A 24,302-nucleotide genomic window follows, 5' to 3' on the forward strand; every position below is an offset into this window, starting at 1 on the left:
ATCAACCTTGAGTGCTCATTGGAAGGACAGATGCTGAAGCTGAAGCTCAAATATTTTGGCCACCTAATGCGAAGAGAAAACTCACTGGAAAAGACCCTGATGCTGGGGACGGCAGAGGATGAGATGGCTAGATAGCATCACCAATGCAATGAATATGGACTTGAGCACGCTCCGGGAGAGAGCGCAGGACAGGAAGGCCTGGCGTGCTATGGTCCATGGGGTCACGAAGAGTCGGACACGACTGAACAACAACCATATATGTGTCACAGGGCTGGGGAGTAAACATGCACCAGACCCATCTACGTGAGAGAAAACACAAGCCTTTTACTTCACCACCTCAAATAAGTATGTGACCACTCAGCAAAAAACAAAAAATCAATAAAGTTGTACATAAGAGTCTCATCAAGGTCCCACAAAAAATTTACCCAAGTTAAAGTAATCACAGCATTGCTGCTATCTCAAGGGTTAAAAAGAACCCTGTTATTCCTAATTAATACTAAGCTACTTCACTTGCAGATTAAAGTAGCTGTGAAGCGCGCTTGTTCCTGTATGCTTGCGCAGGAGCCTGAGTTTATCCAGGCTTCCTGACCAGTAGCTAGCTATTCACTAGTACTTTGTTAAGATCACAATTCGGCCAAATTAAGCGCTTTTGACATGATCGTGAACTCCCTCCCGTCGAAATCAAAGAGCCTTTAAGGGCGCAATCCCATGCATGTTTAGACAGAAAAAAAGCCCACCAACTCCCAGCATTCGCCAGCCAGGCTGGCGAATGCTGGGAGTTGGTGGGCTTTTTTTCTGTCTAAACATGCATGGGATTGCGCCCTAAAATGATGGACCTTGGACGGATCTTTCCCCCACTGGCGTCGTGCGCTTTTAAGTTTAACTGGAATGACCAACAAATGTTCCCACGTTTTTAGGGCTCGGCGCGCCTTCGCGGCCGAGTAATCGCGAGAACCAAGCCTCCAGACCAGCCGATGCCCCAGCCCGGCGCTTCCAAGAAACCCAGGACTCGAAAGGAATCTCTCGTCCCCGGCCGCGCTCTCGGGACGCCCAACATGGCGAACCAACTGCCGAGCTCCGCGCTCTTGACCTTCCTCCCATGCGCCTTTTCGCTAATCCCGCCTCTTCCGGTGAGAATGCGGCCCTGTGTTTGGACGGGCACCGGATGTGGCTCGGTCGTCCGGGATTTTTAAACCCTGGCGGACGTTGCTTCAAGCAAGGGCTGGGCGTTGCGGCCTTGCTCTGGTAAGTGGCGGGGCGCGTGTTTTCTCCTCTTTCGCCCTCATTCAGCTTATAGCTCAATAAGCTTGTGTGTCGTATGTTTCTCTGGGAGTTTGTACCACCGTGTTCCGTGGGATTTACTCCTAGGTAAGTGTGTGCACGCGCGTGTATAGGATTTCAGCTTTAAAGGCTGTAGGATATGTACGCGCGCGCGCACACACACACAGGGTATGATATGATATGATTTGTACTTCTATACTATATTTTTAAACTTCTACGTACTGAATTTTACGGTGTTCTTGGTGGCATTAATTGTTGTGAACCACCCAGAGAGCTTTGGTTACTGGGCACGCAGTATAGAAATGTAACAGATAGTTAAATAAATAGATGATGTGGCACATGAGCAGGCCCAGTTTTTAAGCAGTTATTTCCTCCGGAATATTTTAGCCAAAAGCTGAGCTTCTTGGGCGATGCTGATATTTAAGAAGCCTATGAAACGTAAGAGTGCAATCCTATGCATGTAGGACTTTTTTTTTTTTCTGTCTAAACAACTCCCAGCGTGCCCCAAACAGCATGGCTGGCTGGAGGGATGCTGGGAGTTCTAGGATATTTTTTTTTTCTGTCTAAATATGCGTAAGATTGCACCCTGAAACACTCCTGTCCTAAAAATATTGCTCCTTCGTCTTGCAGTTGAATCTAGGCTGTGGTTATTTGATGGTGAGGGGAACGATGTGCCTCTGAGCATGTGTAGAATGCCTTTACCTCATGAATGAGTATCTATCTCCTGTTCTTTGTATGCATTGGCTGGCTTCTAGGCAGGCCCAAGCAAAAATAACTCCTTAGTAACAGTAGTCACTGTTGCAGAAATGTGACTTTAAAAGACTTCATGAAAATTACTTGCCTGGTCTTCAAAATATTACTTGTGTTGATGCTGTACTTATGTGGCTACTCTCTTAATTTAAGTATGATGGCCACCTGAGGAAAACAACTTAAGTGGGATAGTAATGTAGACTTAAATACCTACATATAGCCATTGGGATTATTATGGCTTGGTTCTCTTCATCACTGTACAGCCTTCTCCATGCTTCCCAAAAAAACATTTGTTCTGGTTTTTATGGTCTTATTTCTATGGCTGTAGTGAGGATTTCAAATTGAGATTGAAAGTAAAATGAGCTAATTAGCCAAGTTTACTCATCTAATCAGTAGTGAAAGCCAACCATTGCTGCTAGAAAGCTCAAGATGAAATATGGGGTGTAAGAGAGCAATCCTATGGCCACTAGACAGTGTCTAGATGGCCATAAGATTGTTTGGTTTCGGGCTCTGAGCTCGGTTCTAAGAAACAGCACTCCCCACCACCTTGTAGGCAGCACAGTTCTTCCCCATCTCTACATGTGGAACAGGTGAAAAGGGAGCATTCCCAGGGGAGTGGAGGAGACCATGGAAGTGTCATTATGATGTCTCCTGTGCATTGTCTGGCCTCCCCCACCCCAAAGTGCCCCGCTAGACAGCCAAAATTGCAAATGCAGGATGGCCAGAGCACGACAGAGAAGATCCACTCCATGCTCTGCCGCCCTGCATTGGATAGTTGGCTACCTCCGAGTTCAGAGGTAACTGGCTATCCTGATAGAATTGTGCCCCGAAGTATTGATTAATCAGATCTTCTGTCAGCTACTCTTCATGGTCTCTTCTCAGGCTAGTAGAGAAGTGTAAAGGCTATGTACCAACGAAGCAGAAGGCACCTTAATATAAATCCTTATTTCTGTGTTGCATAATTCTGAGTATCTGTGTTGTAAGGAATAAAACATTGGGACTGAACAAGAGGTAGTGGGATCATACCCACTGGCACTCATCCTCACATGCTGATCAGGTTGTCTGAGCAACCCCTATGTACATGATGTGTGCGTTGGCTTGGCTTGGCCCATGCAAATGTAGGGTGGAGGACACATGGCCAGAAGGTGTGATCCTGCCTCCCCATTCCCACCATGCTTGCATGTGTTGATTAAATGCACACACGCATCTGCACAGGACAAGAGTTATAGTGAGGATAGAATGTGCTAGCCCTAATGTGCCATTTGTAGCTCCTTTGTGGAAGGGTAGGAGATGTACATCGTGAACATAACGTCACTCGTTGCTCTTAGCCAGGGGTGCAGAACCTCAGGACCAAATTACCCTATGCCTCTTCCCTACACCACCAATTGTTTGGTGGTTTCCTGGCTTTTTTGCCGTTCCCTACCCCTGCACCCAATTCTGAATGGTTAAAATGCTTCTCCTAAGGCTTAGTTACTGGCAATAAGAGCTTTATGGTAAAATATGCTGGCATTTTGGCCCTAATCCTTTGGGCTTCAGCCCCACCCACCACTGGAAAGTGGCCCCCAAGAGCTTCTCTGAGACTGAATTTACCCCTTGGGCTGAAAAAGGTTCTGCACCCTTTCTCTTAGCATTTGAGGGCTGGCAGCACTGTTGGAAGAAACAGATCGGGGTATAGATGACTTTCCTTGGCAGGCAGCCAATAGCTATAGGGGCCTGTTGGAACATGGAGAAGGTAATGTGCTTTTGGCTGCCTGCTCTAGTGGTGATGCTCTTGCTGCCGCATTAGCCTTTCTGGGTATGAAGCATTCAAAGATGAAGATATCTGGCTGTGTTATGGGACACTTTGAATACGATGACAGTCAAACCTTTGTTTTGAAGAATAAAGCTCTGTAGGTGAGGCTTGGTGACAGTAGATAAGGCTGTACTGTAATGTCATTGAGACATGGGTAGGGCTATACCTTATGAGGTAGCCTTGCCCTTTATCAGCAGGCTGTCCTGACTTTGGTTTCACAGGGCACTGTGGTTTGGGCTGCAGCTTTGACAACAAGGTCTAGTCCAGCCAAGAACCTCCAGAGCCTTTCTTCTCATTCCTACTTATACCTGCCTGATTTCACTTTTGTTCTCTGAGTAGTGGGGTTTTCGCAGATTAAATTATAGGCTCATTTCTTGCACGTTTAAAAAGCCTGATGTGTTGGAATGTTTTTAGTATATAGTAAGTGGCTGTGGAATTGGCTATAGCTTGTCCTGTGCTTGTAATGATTTTTTTTTTTTTTTTGGCTATTGCCTTACCTCACTATGAGTATATTGGCATAAATGATCAATTTATGTTCTGTCAGGTGCGTGAAGGGGAAATTCTTGAATTTCAGGATGGCTGTAGATGACTATGAAGAGCTTCTCAAGTATTATGAAATACAAGAAACTGTTGGTACAGGTATGCTCCTTGACAGTTCCAAATAAAAGTGGCTAAACATCTAAACTTTGGAGCAGTACATAACATATAAAGTAACGAGATGTTAAAAGCTTATTTATTAGATTTGTATCTTGCTTTTTGACCAGATTCCCCCAAAGTAGCTCACAGCATTTATAAAATAAAAACAATTTAGATAATTATTGAAGGGGAAAAGAAAGAAAGAAAGGTTCCTCCTGTGCAAGCACCGGGTCATTACTGACCCCTAGAGGGACGCCGCTTGTGCTGGCGTTTTCATGGCAGACTATAGTGGGGTGGTTTGCCATTGCCTTCCCCAGTCGTGACTACATTTCCCCCAGCAAGCTGGGTACTAATTTTACTGACCTCGGAAGGATGGAAGGCTGAGTCGACCTGAGCCAGCTACCAGATAGTCTTTAATATTGCTTTTGTTTCAGATTTACTGCAGAGTTTAAGTGTATTTACTCATGTCAGTCCCACTTTTTTCTATGGGACAAGCATCCTAGTAAATGTGTTAAGATTGTACTATACGCACTTGGTCTATAGCTGCATCAATGGATATGTCATATTACAGAGTAAACAAAGGCAAAACAGATGGGTTTGAGGAGCTTACAGCCTAAACGTTGACAGTGCAAAGCAGAGGTAGGGAAAGGCCACGCCTCACTAGCAAGTAACGTGTACTTGGGCTTCATTCGGATAAGGAGGAGGGGTGAACCCCAAGGTTTCACAGAAGAGGTGGATTTTGAAGAGGATTTCAAGGATAAGTGAGGTGGTGCCACTAGCTGTACGTTGAACAGAAACGTTGAAACGTAGAAACGTTGTTCCAGGCATATTCAAGGGAGATCAACTTCATCACAAAAAGTGTGTAGAATATTATAATGCCTGTAGGTAAGATGTCCTCAGGAAGCAGGTGATAGATCAGACATACTGCTGGTCAGCTGCTCCGATGAGTAACGCCTCCTTTGGGGTAAATAACTTGATAGACTCAAACCTGGTCAAGCTGTCCTGTGACAGGGAGGTAAAATGCGGGAGACTGCCATCTTTCCAGCCAGTAACTGCCCTTGTATTGATATCCAAGATAGAGCTGAGCACAAATGTTAATCCGGAGTCTTGGTGGTTTTCCTTATTTTAGGTGGCTTTGCAAAGGTTAAACTGGGTCTTCATTTGCTCACTGGTGAACAGGTGGCAATAAAAATCATGGACAAGCTGGCTCTAGGGGTGAGTTTCCAATGGAGGGCTTTATTTGTACAAATACTTGAATTGTTCAGCTTCTTAATAATGTGAAACTGCTGCGTGTTTTCTGTTCTTAAGAGAACCAGAACTTCAAACTTCTAGAATCACATTGGGCTCTGCTAATGCTACCTGGACAACATCCTTCAGTAATATAGACCTTAAACTGGTGCTCAGTTATTGCTGTTTAAATATTAATGCTAACTGAATGCCTACTAAATGGTGTGAATGTATGTGAAAACAGCTATAGGTAATCCCAGCTGATGCTGTTCAACCTATTTCCTTCCATCTCATTTGTAGAATTACCTCAGGTTCCTGCTTCCTTTCTTTCTTCCCTTCAGTTCCCAGTCAGTTGTACCTCAACGCTATGACATTGTTATCCATTAAGCCAATCCTCATGCTTGCCTCAGACCTTTTAGCCGGGTGTTGGCTGCTAAGGATGCAAATTTGTTCTGAGTTGAGAGTGAGGATTGGAAGAATGGCTTTACAACGTCAGCTACCATTGTGTTTCCCCTAAAAAAGGGGAAACAAGTGTTATCCACCACGACCTATGCTGCATGTATGAAGGAGGAACATTGGGGGGTGGAGGAGTTCTCTTGGGTGAAAGGATGCAGGTTACTCTAAGGCAGTCCCTGCCTGCAGGCCTACACTCTTAATAGACAAGGAACAAGGATGGAAGAGGAAAGCAAGCAAACTCATGTCTAGAGGAGAAGATCCTCTGTTGTGAGGTCACAACAAAAAGAAGCTGCATTATGTGGAATTGGCACGTATTTTTCATCTCTTAGGATGATTTACCTCGTGTAAAGACAGAAATTGAAGCCATGAAGAGTTTAAGCCACCAGAACATCTGCCGGTTATACCAAGTGATTGAGACGCCAAAGAAGATATTTATGGTTCTAGAGGTAAGACTGAAAACCTTGTTCAGGTTTAAGACTTGCTTCTTAACCCTCCTACACCAGTGGGGTTGCTGTGGACCCCAGCAGCTGTTTGAAATATTTGTAAAACCCTTTTAAGAAACCCAAACAAGTTCATGCACCATGTATTCCTCAATAATTATGAGGTCAGTTGTCTTGTGGTAGTTCATCTCCCACCCACCCACCCACCCCCCGCCTCCCCGGATGCCACCTATTTACTGAAATGAATGGGAAAGTGAACCTACCACACACCTAAGCTAACTGAGGGTCTACTCTGTCCCCACCATTTTGTCTAAACAGGGTAGGGAAAGCAACCTGCGTCTCAACCAAAGCTGGCCAAATTGTGTTCCCACAGGCTTCATCCTGCCTCTAAATCAGCTTTATGTGCTCTTGTGGGCCCTCCCAAAACATTAATCAATGTTTTAATTTTAATTAATGTGCTTTTAAAACAAAAAAAACCCTTGTTTGGTCCATTTGTAAGGGATAAACATGAAAATGTATGTATATTTCACATAACTGCTTTGCTATTCTGCACACTGGTGCTGGTCTCCTGCCTTTCTACGATCTCCAGCTTGAGGCATCTTCAGGAAATGTATTGTGCACAGATGTGTAACCATTGATGGCATATTCTTGGAGGACATGTGTTCCATACCTGTGAAGCCCTTACTACTTGCTGATGACCAAATCCGTCACAGAACATCTGTGGGTGATTGCATGGCACTAGGGCAGGGGAGGGTGACCTGTGGTTCTTGGGCTGCATGTGGCCCTTGGCCTGTCTTCAAAAGCCCTCTGCAAGTGATCAGTTCAAGTCCTGTGGGAGGGGGAATCAAGAGAGAACAAGGGGTGTCCATCTTTTGGCTCTGGTCCTGCCCAGTGTTGGTTTTGACCCCCCCACCAATGGCATGCAGCTCCTTGAGAGAAAACAGGTTCCCCACCCCTGGACTAGGGCCTGGAGGACGGCAGGGCCATCTGAGAATACTGCAGTTGTCCTTCTGTAAAATGCTCAGCCCATAAGTCTCTCTCTGGGCATCAGAGGGCTAGGAGGTTGCTCTCCTCTTAACACAATTCCTTCTCATGCATCAGAAAGAGCTTCAGTCTGTTTCATTAGCTCCCAAATTAGCCACTGTCTCACCAATGCGATTGCCTTCTTTTTCACTGCAGTACTGCCCTGGAGGAGAGCTGTTTGATTATATCATTGCTAAGGATCGCTTAGCCGAAGAGGAAGCGTGCGTCTTTTTTCGCCAGATTGTAGCTGCCATTGCTTATGTACACAGTCGGGGGTATGCCCACAGGGATCTCAAACCGGTAAGTGTGGAAGGTGTTCGCACAATCTCTGTTGGAATAAATCAACTGTACACCAGACCCCAAATGGTCTGGGCTGAGGGCTGCTACCTTCTCTTGCATTAGAAGCCTGCAGCCAAAGAACCAGCTAGCTGGTTCAAATCCATATATGAAACTCAATCTTGCTGCCATCCCATCCACTGCTCCTTGGCTCCCACAGCACACTTAAAGTGGCCAGGTCCCAATGCTGCAGTGACAGCAGTGGAGTTTTCCTGTCAGGCTCCAGGTTCCTCACCCAGCAAAGCAATGCTCCCTTGCCTGCAGTCCACAGCTTTCCAAGCCTTGCCTGCCTACTTGCTTTCTGCCAATAGTACAGAGCTCTAGTTCTCCTCGGCTCCTCTTCTTCAGCTACATATCTCCCCCACCTATTCCTCCTTCAAGCTACTGCTTCCCAGATTGCTGTTTGCTTTGTCTCGCTTCCTTTAGCCACCCTCAGAAGAACATAAGAGTCATGCTAGATCAGACCAGGGGTCCATCTAGTCCAGCATTCTGTTCACACAGTGGCCGACCAGCTGCTGACCTACAAGCAGGATATGAGTGCAACAGCTCTTTCAACTACACCTCTTCCAACCAAACTCTGGGACCCAGTCTCCCTTTCACTCCATTCTCCCCAGAACGTACTGCCGTCCTCCATCTTTGATTACCGTTTTCTTTCCTCACTTCCCTATTTCCTCCGACCTTTTCCTCAAACCTGTCTTCAGATTCCTCTCTTCCTTTTTTCAGTCCATTCTGTACTTTGCACCCTCCCTTTAGCCTTCTTATCTCTGGGCTCTCAGTTAACTTGGCTTCCCAACCTCCCAGGACCCCTTCCTAGTCTTTCCTGTGTGAAATTTTTAATTCCGGCCAAACTGATGGTTTCTCTTCCCTTATAGAACCTGCACTGCGAACAGTGTAGTTCCCAGAGCAACTGAATATTCCGTGCCTCTGTGCCAGTTCAGTGTTAGAGGCTTTGCTGAAAGCTCAGTGCACTATAGACACCTGTTGATTCTCTCTTCAGTTTCATCTGCTAAGGGGCAATCTGTTTCTCCTCATTCTGTTCTGCTCGATACATGTTTGTTCAGGATTGAGTATTTGACTGATTTTTTCTTCCTGTTCAGAAGTGGCCACATTTATAGCACTTGGTTACTATTGTGTTAGATCCTAATAAATTCACTTGCTCTAACACGCGATCTCTCTCATCAGGAAAACTTGTTGATTGATGCTGAGCATAACCTGAAGCTGATAGATTTTGGTCTCTGTGCAAAACCAAAGGTGAGTATGTGCTCAGTTTCACTAGAGGCCATTACTTTTCAATCACTTTGCCAGTGGCAACAGAAAATTCTAAATGCTATTGCCCTGACCAAAGAGATGCGAGGTTTGCTTTGGAGATGAAACAGCAGGCCTCTAGTTACCTGTCTTTCTGCCCTGCTCAATGGATGCATTTTGACTAAATCTGAATTTAGACAGCCCTGTTCAGCCATGGGCATGTTGAAGCCCAGCCCTTCGCTTGATTAACATTGAAGGGTGTGGTGCCATATGGGTTCTGTCCTCCTTCCTCCATCATGGCTCTCTCTAGTATCAAAACATATACTCACTACATGTGTGCCACCAGGCTGTCCACCAAAACCTGTTTTGGAGGTCCACCAAAACCTGTTTTTGAACTGTGAGCACCCTATTTCCATCACAGCTGCTCCTTAAGAGCTTTATAACATGAAGAATTGGTACCTGAGTTCTCATGTTTGCCTCTTTCCTCCCATTTCCTTTTTTCTTTTGTCATGTCTCTTTAGATTGTAAGCCTGAGGGCAGGGTCTACCTTCTGTCTATTGACCTGTAAGCCTTTCTGGCTGAAGAGTGGGGTATAAATGCTTTAAATAATTTCTTAAAATGATTTTAGCACTTTGTCAGGCTAAAAGTAAATTGGATGCTATTGGAAAGTGGGCCTCTTCCCACCTAACAGCTGTGTCTTGGTGGCAAATTGTGGGTTAATCCACAATTTGCAGGGCTGCTCACTGGGCGGGAGCCACTTCCTTTTTTTTTTTTTTAGCAGCCTATGAATGCCCTGTTCCTAGGTTAATGTGATGTCTGAACCCAGACACTTGGGGTTAGTGTGGGTTAAATAACCCAAAGTTAACTTAAGAACAAACCATGGTTAACTTTGCGTTGTTTAACCCGCAAACAATCCAATGTGTCTGGATTCTGATGTCACGCTAACAACCTACGAATGAGCCAATCATAGGTTGTTGTTTAAAAGCTTAAAGTGGCAGGTGTACAGGAGCCAGCGCATCTACTTTCTCCTGCTTGTGCATGACAATCCATGGGTTGTTTAAACCATGGGGTTTTGTCATGTGTGAACTAGATAAGTGTCTGGGTTGTCACTTTTGGGGTGCAGCTGGCAAATGAACCCAATTTTAGGTATCCATATATGATGACTAGGACAGCTGAAAGGTTACAGACAAAATGTGTTAATGCCAACTAATTGTGAGCTGGGGAAGCAATTGCCTTTGCTTAACAGCTCAGTTATGTGAGCTGAGTATGCCCACTATGCGTTTGGTGTGCATATTTAGGTGAAGTTGCAGATGTTGCTTAATGTTTGCGTTCTTGCTGTAGGGTGGTCTGGATTACCATCTAAACACATGTTGTGGGAGTCCAGCATATGCAGCACCGGAGTTAATTCAAGGCAAAGCTTACATTGGCTCGGAGGTACTGTAGCACCTTCTTTAACACTTCCACATTTTCTTACTGTAAGCCTCTCAAATTACTCTTGCCTCGACATCTGTCTTATCCTCTGCTTCAGTGTGACACCCTGTTGCTTTGTTACCTTGGCAGCATGGTTGCAGAACAGAAACCCTATTTTAGATTGAAGGGCCTGCAGTGTTACTTCTGGTTACCTGTACAAGGGCCAGCACACTCCTGGCGGCCCTATAACCCTTTTGGCCCCAGCGTGCATGGACCATCTTGCAGAGCCCTCTCATTCTGTATCTGTAACTTGGGAGTGGCCGTTGAGCTCAAGCGATATTAGAAAGTGTCTGAGGAGCACTGTTGATGGTGTGTTGGGGTTACCATTGGGACCTTACCAAGCCCCAGAGCTTTCAGTTCCCTTTCCCAATTCTGGCCTGATGCTGGCTGCCCTGCAGGGCATGTTTCCCACACTCCGCAAGCACTAGAGTATTCCTCAAACAAATATCTGAAACCCCAAATTGGGGGAGAACAGGAAAGCTACCTTCCCCCTTCTGCCATTTTGTGAGCATTTTGTGTAACTCTCTGCAGGCTGTGTGCTCAACCTCTCTTGTGGCAGTGTGGTTGATAGGCTAAAGCCACTTGTGTAGTAAAAGCGTGGTGGCAGGGGCCCACACTTTTTGGCTGATCTTGGTAGACAATTAAGGGTTTTGGGGGGTTGAAACATGTGGGTGGTAGGACCCTGTCTCTCCACCAAGCCTTGTTCCAGTCCTCACATTGAGTTGTGGTGAGGACTGGAACAAGGTGTTGTGATGAGGACTAGGGGCCAGTGTGGTGCGGTGGCTAGAGTGTTGAACTGGGGCTCGGGAGATCCGAGTTCTGGTCCCCACTCAGCCATGAAGCTCACTGGGTGACTTTGTGCCAGTCACTCAGTCTCAGCCTAACCTCCCTCACAGGGTTGTTAAGAGGACAAAGTGGGGAGGAGGAGGATCATGTAAGCCAACTTGGGTTCCTTGGAAGAAAGGCAAGATATAAATGGAATATATTACAGTTTGTTCTTTATTTGTTTGTTACATTTATAGCTTGCCTTTCCTCCAAGGAGTCTAACAGGAGAGAGGAACCTCTGGCCCGTGGTCCTAATGCAGATGGTGGAAGTTCCCCAAGCAGCACACTGGGGCTTTGGCTCCCTACGCAGGCTCCTCCCCCAGGAGTCTACTGGGGGCTTGGGAAGGGGGATGAGAATTCCCCTGTTATTGCCTGTCAATGGCAGGAGGTAACAGGGATTCCTCTCCCCCAACTGGAAGGGTGTGCTTTGCCTGTGCCATGCCTTCCCCCATTGAGGGGTATGTGGTGCGTTAGCATGTATTGGGGCCGAGCAGGATGTTGTCCATGAAGCTGCCATCCTGCGGATCACTTCATCTTCTTATCACCCCAGGCAGATATTTGGAGCATGGGAGTCCTCTTGTACGCTCTCCTCTGTGGATTTCTACCATTTGATGATGACAATGTTATGGCACTCTACAAGAAAATAGTGGTATGTATCCTGGCATAAGTGCTGATGCCTGTCTCCAATGTTCAAGTTTAAACATTCATGTTTAAGTGAGGATGCTTGAGGAGCTACTGGAGGAGAAATATTGGTTCCCAGGAGCTGAATCGCAGAGCATCCTTTTTATAGCACTTACCTTGCTGATCTCACAAAAAGCCTAACCATGACCCTTAAAAACTTTCTAGTATTAAGGGCCACCTTGGAATCATCTTAGAATTGTGCATGTCTTCCCTCCTCCCACTCCCCGTAGTCTCTGTTCATGCCGGTACTTGGCTACTGCCTGTCTTAGCGGGAGGGCATCAAAGATCTCTCACTTTGTGCCGGGGAGCCTTGTAGGAAATCTGTTAAGTGTGCCCATGCATGACAAGAGGCTGCTATGGCAGCTCTGGCATGCACAGGCACTTGTGTAGTTGTAAGCACCCACATAATTTAATCTGCCCAGGACAAGTTCCTCTCTTGCACACCCTGGCCAGGTGTGTAATTCTCTTTTTTCTGCTAGATGTATCCTTCTTGGGATGATGTTTTTATTTTCTGGCGACATGATAAAGTGAAATGAAGGGTGCAGGCCTCCTGTAGAGTGGAACACTTGGTTATTGTCTAGAGGCTGTATTTTTTGCCTGTTTGTGTCTGTCCCCTCCACACCCTCGCACACACCCCAAGTTGCTTGCTAGAGCAAGAGTCTAGGAACACGAGTATCTTGGTAACTACGCAAGACGTGGCATTATCTGGCCCTAGGTTTGGCAACATAATTTGATTTCAGTTGTGACCCAAAATATGTTTGGAGTGAAAAGACTGTTTAATTTATTCCGGTCAGCACCTGAAAACATACGCCACTATAACTTCAAGCACAATTTTTGTCAACTGAATCTGTTTACACTTGGCTATAAATCTTGTGATGCTTATGCAAATTGGCCCTGAAGCTTCAGCCAATAAGCCTGTGCTGAACTTGATCGTAACTCGGATTTAGTGCAACCACCTGCAGGTTCTAACTTCTTCACCTGGAGTGCTCTGTGTCGTGTTCTTCAAAAGGCCACCACCTCAGTAGATAGAACATGTTCTTTGCATGCAGAATGTCCCAGGCTTAGTCCCAGAATCTCTAGGAGCAGATGAGAGGCCTCAGTCTGAGATTCTGAACAGCCGTTGCCAATCAAGTAGGCAGGACTGGGCTGGATGGACCGCTGGCCCACGTTTTTGCTGTTAAGAAGCTGGTGTTGGCCATCTTGGCTCCCATTCTCAAAGTTAAATTGTGTCACTCCAATACAGACAGATTTGGATTCAGCAGATTGAAAAACATGAACAAATGCCTCTCGTATAGCCACAGATATTGGGAAACCTCACTGACTATTTATATATGTTTGATCTGAGTTTTTTCTGTTTCAGCTGAAAGCACAAACAATTCTCGAAGGCTTGGGTTAGGCAGCTAGCTTGGAATCCTCCAGCTGGCACTTCTCAGTTGAATGCAGCTAGTTTGTATGCTGAAACTAGTTAAAGCAGGATTATGCCTCATGAAACAGCCTTCCTGCTTCCTTGATCTATGTAGGCAGATTGTGATGACGATTGTGAAACAAAATCCTATATGCTCTCTCATTTCCAGAGAAATGAACTGCTTCTTCTAGTTCTAGTCACATGAGAGTGAACACTTCATGAACACAGACTTCCTGTCTCTGTGTCAACTGCATCAAGGAGTGGCTGTTCTAAGTTTCACTAATTCAACTCAAGCTAATGCTAAAATTGCTTTTTCTACAGAGGGGAAAATACGAGATTCCAAAATGGCTCTCACCCGGCAGTGTACTGCTACTGCACCAAATGCTGCAGGTAATCTTCTAAAGCGGGGGGATTTCTTGTTATATTGTAGAAATACCTGAAGTTAATAGTATGCTTGGTCCACCTCTTCCTGCCCCATTTCTATTACATTCCTTCCTTTACCTATAATCGTCTCTCCCCCTCCAGCAGTAATGGCCTAAGAAATGGGTGGAGGCATCTTAGCACGCATGTCTGGAAAGAACCCAAGATCTGACCAGAGGCCCCCTCTGCTTTGTCTAGTTCAGCATTTTGTTTCCCACAGTGGCCAGTCATATACTTCCAGGAAGCCCACGAGCAGGGCATGAAGGCAACAGCCCACTGCTTTGTCACCCAGCAGCTGGTATGGAGGTTTGCTGTCTCTGAATTTGGAGATTCCATTCATGGCCAAATGCTGTCGATAGGCCTGTCCTCCATGAATTTCTCTAATCTTTTTATAGTCTTATACCTCTTTTATAGATGAAGACACTTGAAGACTTTGACTTACTTGGGTAGTTTCAGTAAAAATCATCAATAGGCAACTGCGTCTCTTCCTTTTATCCCACCTTTCTCTTTCTTAAAACAAAAACAAAAAAAGCCCAGACTGCCCAATGTAGTAGGCAATAAAAATGGATAGGGTCTTACTGTCCCTCTCTTGCCAGTTTCAGGGATGTAGGTTACTGATCATGGTGGTCTCAAGGTATTAACAGTGACTGAACACTATGCTGAAGTTTCCAAACTCTCCCTGAATATTAATGCAAAAGTAACACTAATTACTTGAGCATTGTGGTTACTGCTGCTGCTTTTCCCAGCCGGGTTCAGCCGCTCCTCCCACTTTACAGAGGCCGTAAATTCAGCGGCCCTGTGAGAAAGGGAAGACGCAGGAGACAGTGAGAAACTGAGCTCTCACCTCGCTGCTGCTTTTTATCAGCCTTGCCTGCAGTGGCGGGAGTAACAAGAAGCCAGCAGGTTGCTACTAGGCCCTAGAAGGCCAAGGCCCTACTCTGCAAGGCCAACAACGTCTGGCTGCATCACAGCCATTTTGAGGAAGGTCAAGTTACCAGGCCTGTTCTTGAACTCAAGATTGTAATCCTGATGGCTGGGCCTGCCTTGTGTTTATGGAAATGTAATATTTTCTAGGAGCCTTTCTGACTGAAGAGTGGACTATAAGTAATGTAAGTAAATAACCTGAGCTCATGGAATGGTTTGTTCCTGCTATCCTGAGCAACAAAAGAATGCAATGGCCTTGAGGACAAACCTTGAGAAATGTCTTGGAAACTTATTTTTAGGCTCTTAACTATGCAGACCTCCTTTTTGCAGAGACATGCTAAAATATATGGCATATTTATTTTACAGTAACTATCTTTTGAAATGCACCTCTCTTCTTACCCACTAGGTGGACCCAAAGAAACGGATTATGGTTAAGCATCTCCTAAATCACCCATGGCTCACTCATGGCTACTCCTTTGCTGTCCAGTGGCAAAGTAAATACCCTGTGAGTAACCTCCTCTGTATGACTGAGCTAAAACTAGGCTGACCTGGGATGGTAACAACACTGTCTCTCCCGAAGGGAGCAGAACATTAGATGTCTTTTCTAGGTCCTTCACAAAGTGCTTAAATGAAGAGCTCAGCACTCTTAAAGGAAGTGAAAGGCATGATGGTGTTCTTGCATGATGGAGCCAACTGCCAAGCCTTGTGTGTCCTGCCTGTGCCCTAGCCAGTATGAGACTCCTGTGGGTTTCTGGGTTGGAGCCAAAGGGTAGGCTGCACTGTTCATCTTTACAGCCTTTGCATCACAAGACCATAAGAATTCATGAGAGTGTGTGATGCACTTGAAATGAGCCATATGAATGCAAAGTATTGGACTGCACTGTTGTTGTTGTTTTTTTTCATCTAATGCTGGTGTTTGTGTGTGTTGCTGCTGAGTAGGTGGGGAACGTGTGGCCCTTCAGATGTCGGTGGACTGCAATTTCTATCTGCATAGCCAGCTTGTGAGGGATGATGGCAGTTGCAGTCCAGCATCATCTGGAGGGCCACACGTTCCTCATCCCTGCTGTCGAATACCAACCAAATCAGGTGGTTTGTAAAATAACTCCCTTGTTGGGCTTTTTGTCAAGTCAATACCAACCCCTTTTCCTGAGAAGAGTGTTCAGTGGATTCAAGCACGTGTATACAGAGGAAGTTGCCTTCAACTGGGTCACGCTTCTTATCCACCTAACTCAGCATCATCTATTCTGACTGGCAGAAGCTCTCCAGGATCTCAGGCAAAGGTCTTTCCCATCACATACAACCTGATCCTTTTTAACTGGAGATGGCAGGGACTGACCCTCTACGTCCTCAGCGTGTGCTTTAACATGGAGCTCTAGTCCCTTTAAACATGCTTAGAAACAGCTCTGAACATAATATTGAGAGTCCAATCCCAAAATGTCTGGGCAAATGTTTCCAGGACATGGCCCTTGGCAAACCATGGCCTGAGTCCACAGCAAGATAAGTGGTATGTCCATTTGAAATCTAGTGTATAACATGCTTGTGTATAGGAGATGGACCAGGTGAAATTATCCAGGCTTTCCACTGTCCATTGAGTGTCACTGTTTCTCTATTCTAGGAAATGTATGCAGGCAAGCACAAATAAAGCAACATCTAAAGCGATTTTGTTTCCATCTCTCTATCTCCCTCTGTGCGCCCCCCCCCCCCCCCCCCCGCCGGCCCCTGAAGGAAGAGTGTGCTGTAGCACTAGGAGTTGGCAACAGATTATCCAGCAATATATAGCTTCAATCCTGAAACCAGTGATAGTAACAAATAGGAAGAGCAACATGACTGACTAGTTTCAAACATCTAGACATCATTGAGACAATAACTGAGATTATGCTGTGATCTAAGATAAATGGATAAAATCAGCCTAGAAAATCCATGACTTGGAGAGAATCTGGCAAAGCAAGCCATAGATTGGCAGGGTAATCATGTTTGGGAATGCACAAGCAAATGTTTCTTCCATGGAGGCTTTCCTTTGTGCTACTTAGGCAGCGATGCTATGCTCACTTACCTGGAAAAAAGCTCCATTGAACATTTGCGTGGACATGTCAAGGAGTGCACTGTTTGCCTGGTACTAGGTATTGTACATCCCACATTTTTGTTCCCTGATAAGTGGCGTGTCCCTCTTCGTTCCCCCAGTTCTGGGTTAAGCATCCTGCAGTGGTTTTACCCTAAAAGTGCAGATGACTACGTTAACAGATGCCAGCATGTGTTAAAATCCTTATGTACCCCTGTGTGATTCTGATTATCCAGGTGTATTTTATAATCCAGGAATGAATTTACGTATCGGGGGAGGGGGTTCAAACATACAAATTGTGAAAATAAGTATATGTGCCAAAAGTAAAATTTTCTAAAGATCTGACAGTTACAGTATACCAAGTGATCAGATCTAGGAAAACGCGTCTTCTCCACTATGTATTTTGCAACAGTGTATTTTGGTGTCACTTTTTTAAAAACACAAGACTGCAAATATCAGAAGTTTAACATCAATATTTAAATGGATTATTTTCCAGCTTGGGCATCTTGATGAAGACTGCATAACGGAACTTTCTGTGTTTCATAAATGTAGCAGAGAATGTATGGCTGATGTAATTTCAGAGGTACTGTTTGACTTCAATAATCCTTCCTGAACAAGTCAAGTCGGCCAAAAATGTATTTGTTCACAAACATAATACTAAACCCTATACAGTTTCTCAAAGCTAACATCTCTATTTCAGCACTAACTTAAACCCTCAATGTTCCACTACTCTAATTTCAGGCTCTTCTTGAATAGCTTTGAAGCAGTCTAACATGCCCATTAAGAGCTTCATGTATGCTGGCCCCCATGCTTTAAACCAGAGGTTTTCAAACTGTTCCAAGAAACTGGGTTTCCCTGGATTCTTTGCCTGGGGTATCCCCCCAAATCCATACCCACCACTACCAGTCATCCACTGGAATGTACAGCCGGCATAGAGTGTTTAGGTGTGTTCCAGACTCAGGGAGGGTATGTTGGGGTGTGTTCTGAGAAGAGACGTAACCAGAATCCTCAGTCAGCCACAGATTTTCTGCACAAACTTGTTTGTGGAGCTGTTTTCATGAAAGCTAAAAGCTGCTTTAAACAATTGAATATCTGCATGAGGAAATAACTTGAAGTGCTATCTAAAAATACTTAAGTTTTCTACATTGCAAGGGAAGAGCTAGCCAAGCCCTTCAATGCAAGTAACATTGAAAAAGCTTTCCATATGTCAGATAAACTTCCCCCTGGAGGTTTCACTTGAGGTTGATATGCATTGGGACTTTGGGAAAGCATATTGTTGAATTGTTCTGTTTATGAGGCCGTAAGATACAGGCTGGAACAAGTTTCTTACTGATGCTTTTAGGATCCAATTAACAAAAAAATACATATCTACTGAAGAGGTGGCTTTATATGCCTTTGTAATGGAGCATGTACATAAAGGCTTGTTCTGCGTGTGTGGTGGATTATATTTTAAAGATTGATTGTGTAGATGGTTACATGCTGTATACGGTATATCAAATCATATTTTTGACCTTGAAGTTCAGATTGTATCTGATTGTAGACCAATGAAAGCCTCCTGGTGTTTCTTTGAAAATGTTGACTTAAGCGGCTGTTTCTTTTCAAACTGTCTACCTTTTAAAAAAAATATTTTCCACAACTTGCCATGATGAAAGCAATGCACATTGCAGAGGATTCTGGGAATGTCGTGTGGGTGCTCTGGTCACCTGGAATATTGGACAGGCCAGGCCACAAAGGAATACATCCCAGTAATCTCTGACTTCTCCATCTGTGGAGAGGAATGATAGCACTGGGTAAGCCATCTCTTCAGGGAATCTGCTCTGAGTGAGGAACCCCAAGTTTCTGCGGAAGCACAGGCTTCTCCAGAACACAGTTTGAAAACCACTGACTTGAGTGACTGGTCTCTTGCAAAAGTCCTGGTCAATATACCTCAGCAGAATAGAATTCACTGCATTTCACATCTCTTCAGAAGATCATGCAAACCTGAATTCTTACTGCTCAGGCTTCATCTTCATGGCAATCAAGTGCTTATTTCATGGTAAGAATTTGCATATTTCATGGCACATTGACTCGGAAGGTACAGACTCTCTTACAATTATAAAATTAATGCAGTAGAGGCTTGAGGCAGGAGGTGAATTTCACAGAAATCTGTGATTAGAAGAATGGGGGGCGGTGGCGGGGAGAGAACGGAATTAATGGCATTTTGACTTTAAATGGCCAAACTTATTCACATGCGTGTCTGACTTTGAGGGGCCAAAGTTGTTACAAAAGGCAGAAAAATACAAGAGTTGTATAAATTTGAACTTACATAAGGTAACAGAAAGGTAGTCTGCAGAGTAATGGGACAAACTTTGTTTTTGAGCCAGGCTACATGTTCAGAACACCCAAAACTCCCTCCCTACCCCCCCCCCAAAAAAAAAAGCTGGATGGCTTTGAAGAGCATTAGCTGAGCTGCTTTTTCTGCTATGTTTGGTCTCGAGGGAGCGATACATAATGAAATCTACCTAGCTGTTTGTCTATCCCATTAGCTGACACCACAAGTGTCACTTCCAGTGCATCATGAGATATGGCACGGGCCTGTCTGAAAATTTACTAGAACCCTCCCTTAACCTTTGATTCTCTTCCCTTTTCCCAGTCTTCCTCTGTGAAATGCATGATACATTGTAAGAATCTACCCTGGAATTCTGTTTCCAGAGAGAGACTTTCTGCTTTGAGAGTAGGCTGTTATGATCGTACCAGTGGCAACATGCCATCTGTGCTTCATGTAATAAAGCCCTTTGTCTTTGGAAGGAACGTGATTACAGAAATTAAAAAATCTGAGTTCAGCACTGAACATCAAATCAATGTTAAAGTAAGTGTAACATGTCCTGGTTCTCTTGACGTAAGGGAAGGTGGGTTAAAAATTCATAAGTCCAGGTTATTTTAATCTCTCTTGGATGTGCTAGTAATTTTTAGGTAGGACCTCCCCTGCCCCTTCCTGAAGATGGATTGAAACTAATCTAAATTTATTTTGTATTATTAGTGGAAATATGATCACGTGTCTGCAATGTACCTTTTGCTTCAAACCAAGAAAGCTCATGGTAAAGCTGTCCGTCTGAGAATTCCTACTCTAACAGCAGAATGTGCTAGCATCACTCCATCCAGAGAACGGAAGGTGCGTTATCCATCTTTGCCTTATAGAAAGCAATTTTTTAAATCTTTGTAAACCGCCCAGAAAGCTCCGGCTGTTGGGCGGTATAGAAATGTAATAAATAATAATAAAGTGTCACATCAAAGAGTCTAAAGTGCAGCAGTGTATCTTAATAAATTGGGGTTAAACGCTGCTTTGAATTGTGAAACACTAAGGCGGTCGTAGATTTGCTGTTAGTTCTGGTGCAGCAGCAGTAGTACAATGAAGTTACAATGGTAAAGGCAATATCCAGAGAATCGCCTGAAGTACGGGACACTGCTGTGTTAAAGCTAAGCAGATCTCAGCCTGGTTAGCACCTGGGTGGGAGACTGCCTGGAAGTGCCACACGAATGGCTCTGACCTTTCTCAGGGAAGAGCATAGTAGTGTAGTGCAGCCTTCCCCAAGCTGGCACCTTCCAGATGCATTGGTCTGCAAGTCCCACAATTCCCAGCCAGCATGGCCATTATGGAAGTTGCATTCCATCACATCTGGAAGGCACGAGGTTGGGAAAAGTTTTACATTAATAAACATAATAAAATGAAAGGGGCTGTAGCTATTGAGCCCCCCAAATGCACAAGGTCAATGCCTCTTTGAAGTAGGCTATGTTAGGACTGGTCCCTGTAATGACCAAACAGGCTTGAATGGTATAATTTCTAGGCATGCTAAGCCTTGGAAGTATATGGCACTTGACTGAAATTTGATGAGTAGTACATGGGCAGCTTGTAAACCAAAGACATATTGAACCGCTCTGGTTCAGAGTGCATGTCTCTCAATTTAGCCCTAAATTTTTGAATGCAATCCAAGCTATTTACTCTCCAACTTTGGCACAGATTCGTGTTAATAATTTAGACTCCTGTAATATAAATTTGTATAGTGGTACCAAACAAGGCTGTCCGCTGTCACCTATTTTGTTTACCCTAGTAATTGAATTTTTGGCAAATCGACTTTGAGCTCACCCACAAATAAGTGGAATTACAGTGGGTAATATGGAACATTTGATTAGTTTGTATGCCAACGACATGTTATTGACATTGAGTAATCCATTATATGCAATTCAGGCTCTACAAGAAGAATTAGATACATTTAAGGAAACAGTGGGCCTGAGGGTTAACTTTAAGAAATCGGACCTTTTCTGTTTAAACTTTCCTCCAGGTGAGCAACTAAGAGTTTCACAAAGACTAGGGATTCCATTAGTAAATAATGGTTTTCGCTATTTAGGGATTTATCTATCTAGGAATATACGAAAACTCTTTAAAATAAATTATGGGCAGCTATGGAAAAATATTTTGAAGGATATAGCTAAATGGGAGAAACTTAATCTTCCACTTTTCAGTCGAATAGCAACTATTAACATGATGGTCCTTCCTAAGTTAACATATTTGTTTTATGTATTACCCCTAGAACCTCAATATAAGACACTGCAAATTTGGCAGAGTAGATCAAAGCAATTTATATTTAAAAGTCGGAAACCAAGTACAGCCAAAGTTCTTAGATATAGGCAATGTACAGCAAGAGGATGGTGTACTAATCTAATATTATATTATGAACCATATCAGTTACGTCACCTCCTGTCTTGGTTATCAACAGATATTAATAATCATTGGGTACAGGTGGAGAGAACGATGTTACCATCTCAGATAGTGGATTCATTTTTATATATTAAAAATGAACTTAAGAGAATATGTGTGAGTAAAATCTCTACATTGAGAGCAATTTTACAGGTATGGAAAGGGAGAGAAGAAAAATTACTACCAGGGATATCCCCTATGACTCCTTTACATTGTCATCCGGCCTTCCGCTCTGAGGACCGACCTATGGATATACTAGCCTTCAAACAGAAGGGACTTTATTGGGTGAAAGAATTTTATTTAAATGTCCTGCCCCTCCCCAGAGAGTTCTGGAGGACTCATTTGAAGGAGGTTGGAATAACTTGGTTAGCATGGTATCAAGTAGGTACATTCATCAGAAGAGAGGATATCAAACAACAGGCCCTAAGAAATGTAACACCATTTGAATCAAACTCAGACTCCTAGGCAAGGGGGAGAAAGGCCTGGTGTCACTTTTTTACAGAGTGCTTATTGATTTAGATAAGAATTCAACTAACAGTTTAAAACAAATGTGGGAACAGGATTTGGAAACAGAAATAGAGGATGATATATGGAATACAATGTTGGAAAAATTCCCATTTAAATCAGTATCTATCAATATGAGAGAATAAGCTTTGAAGGTTCTTCAGAAATGGTATATGACTCCTGTTCGTTTAGCTCATATTCATCAGGAACTGTCAAGACTGTGCTGGAGAGGATGCAAGGAACCAGGATCAACCCAGCATATGTGGTGGTCCTGTGTAAAAGTGGCAAAGTTTTGGACTGCAGTCTTTAGTGAAATTGATAAGATACTTGGACAGCAATTGGGGAGAACACCAGAGTTGGCGCTCTTAGGAGTGTTTTGGGGAAATAATAGAAATTGTTCCTTTAAGCCATTGGCTGGATTTTTGTTGGTGGCAGCTAGACTGGTTATTGCTCAATTTTGGAAGGACTTAACAGGAGTCTCATTGGACGCTCGGTGGGCCCGGGTTTGGAAAATTGCCTTAACAGAAAAGCTAACAAATAAGTTACGAATGGCGAAAGGAAGTAGGCAACAAGATACATAACAAATTGATACCAATCCATAGTAAATGTATGTTGGCAATACTCAACTTCATGGCACTCTGCCTGTAGCATATTGGCCTCTCTGGTTTATGTGAACAATGTATTCTATAATTTTATGTCTTAACCTATTATTTTTGATATGCCTGGACTATTGCATGTAGGGGGGAGGGGAAATAAATGAAAAGGGGGGGGGAATATATGGCACTTGACTGAAATTTGATGAGGAGTGGTACATGGGCAGCTTGTAAACCAACGAAATGTTGAACCGCTCTGGTTCAGAGCGCACATGAGCTGTTCACTAAGCCTTTCCTTCAGCCTCATTGAAATGATAGGTATTGGTACCAAAGAGGCTGGACCACTCTGCTTTTAGTAATCCAGTGAAGATCTTGAGCATTAACCATGAATGGCTCTGAAAGTGCATTTGTATAGTGACTCTCTCTGCCCAAATCTCTTTGAACAGATAAAAAAGACCCTGAGCTATGAAGATGATCCAGACAGTAACGATATGCCATATGCATTTGGATCCATGGAATTTCTAGCCTCTTATGAAGAAGCTCAACCCGTATTGTGCAATACACCCAAAACCAAGCAGGTATCTGTAGCCATTAACTCTTGTTAAGCTTGTTTATTCTATCAGTAGTTGACTTAAAGTATGCTTGGGTCTGGAGTTGTATCCTGTTAAAATTTAGTAGTGGCTTAAAGTTTGCTTTACCTTAAAGCAGCTTGCATGTGAAGACATAGTCGGAATCTTTGGAGATGCACAATGCTTTTGCTTGGATAGGTCTGAGTTCCATAGATCTCAGTAGAAAGGGCATCTTTGAGGTGGGGAGGATAGCTCAGAATTATCTGGCCCAAGTGGCAAAGGGCCATAGCTCGGTGGCAGAGCACATGTTTTGCATGCAAGAAGTCCCAGGTGAAATATTTGGCAGACTCCTGTCTGAAGTCCTGGAGAGCCGCAGCCAGTCAGTGTAGTGGATAATTCTGAGCTAGATGAACCAATAGATTGCATAAGGCAGCTTCCTATGATGTGTCAGGGACCATCTAGCATCGTTGAAGTTAAGCAGGTGTGCACCCAATCAGTGCCTGGATGGGAGACCAGCTCTGAGCTTTCCAAAGGAAGAGTGGAGATAAAAGTATGTATGTTCCAATGCAGAGGAAGTGGGATTGGGTATTTTTGAGATAATGTTAATAATACAATGCAAGTAGAAAATGTAGAATTGAAGAGGGAAATAATGAATATGGGGTATTCTTGACAGGAGTGCTACTAGACACAGGATGATTCAGATAAAATACTTTAACCAATGTTTGACCTGGCTCTGAAGGAAAGCAGTTTGGTCTTGGAAGGTCAGAGATCTTCTACCACTTCTGTCTCTTATTGCAATTAGTGCATAAGGGCCTTCAACATGCACTAACAGCCTGATGTGAGGGGAAGGGAGAAACTGGATTATTTACTGTGCAGAAACAGAGAATCCTGATTCATTGAGCTGGGCTTTGCCTAACAAAGGCAATAGGCT

General features: G+C 44.0%; 1 protein-coding gene across 7 annotated transcripts in view; it reads left to right on the forward strand.

The window, feature by feature from the left end:
* The first annotated feature begins 1,099 nt into the window (after window positions 1–1,099).
* Window positions 1,100–24,302, forward strand: part of MELK (maternal embryonic leucine zipper kinase) — a 34,000-nt gene continuing 10,797 nt past the window's right edge. Inside the window, exons 1-14 of one of the 7 annotated variants that reach the window (XM_084834897.1) lie at window positions 1,199–1,245; window positions 4,368–4,462; window positions 5,589–5,674; window positions 6,472–6,588; window positions 7,762–7,905; window positions 9,124–9,192; window positions 10,528–10,620; window positions 12,032–12,130; window positions 13,889–13,957; window positions 15,318–15,416; window positions 17,467–17,553; window positions 19,603–19,818; window positions 19,990–20,121; window positions 23,249–23,380. In XM_084834897.1, coding sequence (XP_084691023.1) covers window positions 4,399–4,462; window positions 5,589–5,674; window positions 6,472–6,588; window positions 7,762–7,905; window positions 9,124–9,192; window positions 10,528–10,620; window positions 12,032–12,130; window positions 13,889–13,957; window positions 15,318–15,416; window positions 17,467–17,553; window positions 19,603–19,818; window positions 19,990–20,121; window positions 23,249–23,380 — 1,407 coding nt within the window. In that variant the 5' untranslated portion in view covers window positions 1,199–1,245; window positions 4,368–4,398. Of the gene's footprint in view, window positions 1,246–4,367; window positions 4,463–5,588; window positions 5,675–6,471; window positions 6,589–7,761; window positions 7,906–9,123; window positions 9,193–10,527; window positions 10,621–12,031; window positions 12,131–13,888; window positions 13,958–15,317; window positions 15,417–17,466; window positions 17,554–19,602; window positions 19,819–19,989; window positions 20,122–23,248; window positions 23,381–24,302 lie in introns of those variants that run through there. The other 6 variants (XM_084834898.1, XM_084834899.1, XM_084834901.1 and 3 more) reach the window with 6 other exon arrangements.

Source organism: Heloderma suspectum, chromosome 2, assembly GCF_057233095.1.
Source record: "Heloderma suspectum isolate Gila_16-S chromosome 2, 16-S_ref, whole genome shotgun sequence".
Lineage (NCBI taxonomy): Eukaryota > Metazoa > Chordata > Lepidosauria > Squamata > Helodermatidae > Heloderma > Heloderma suspectum.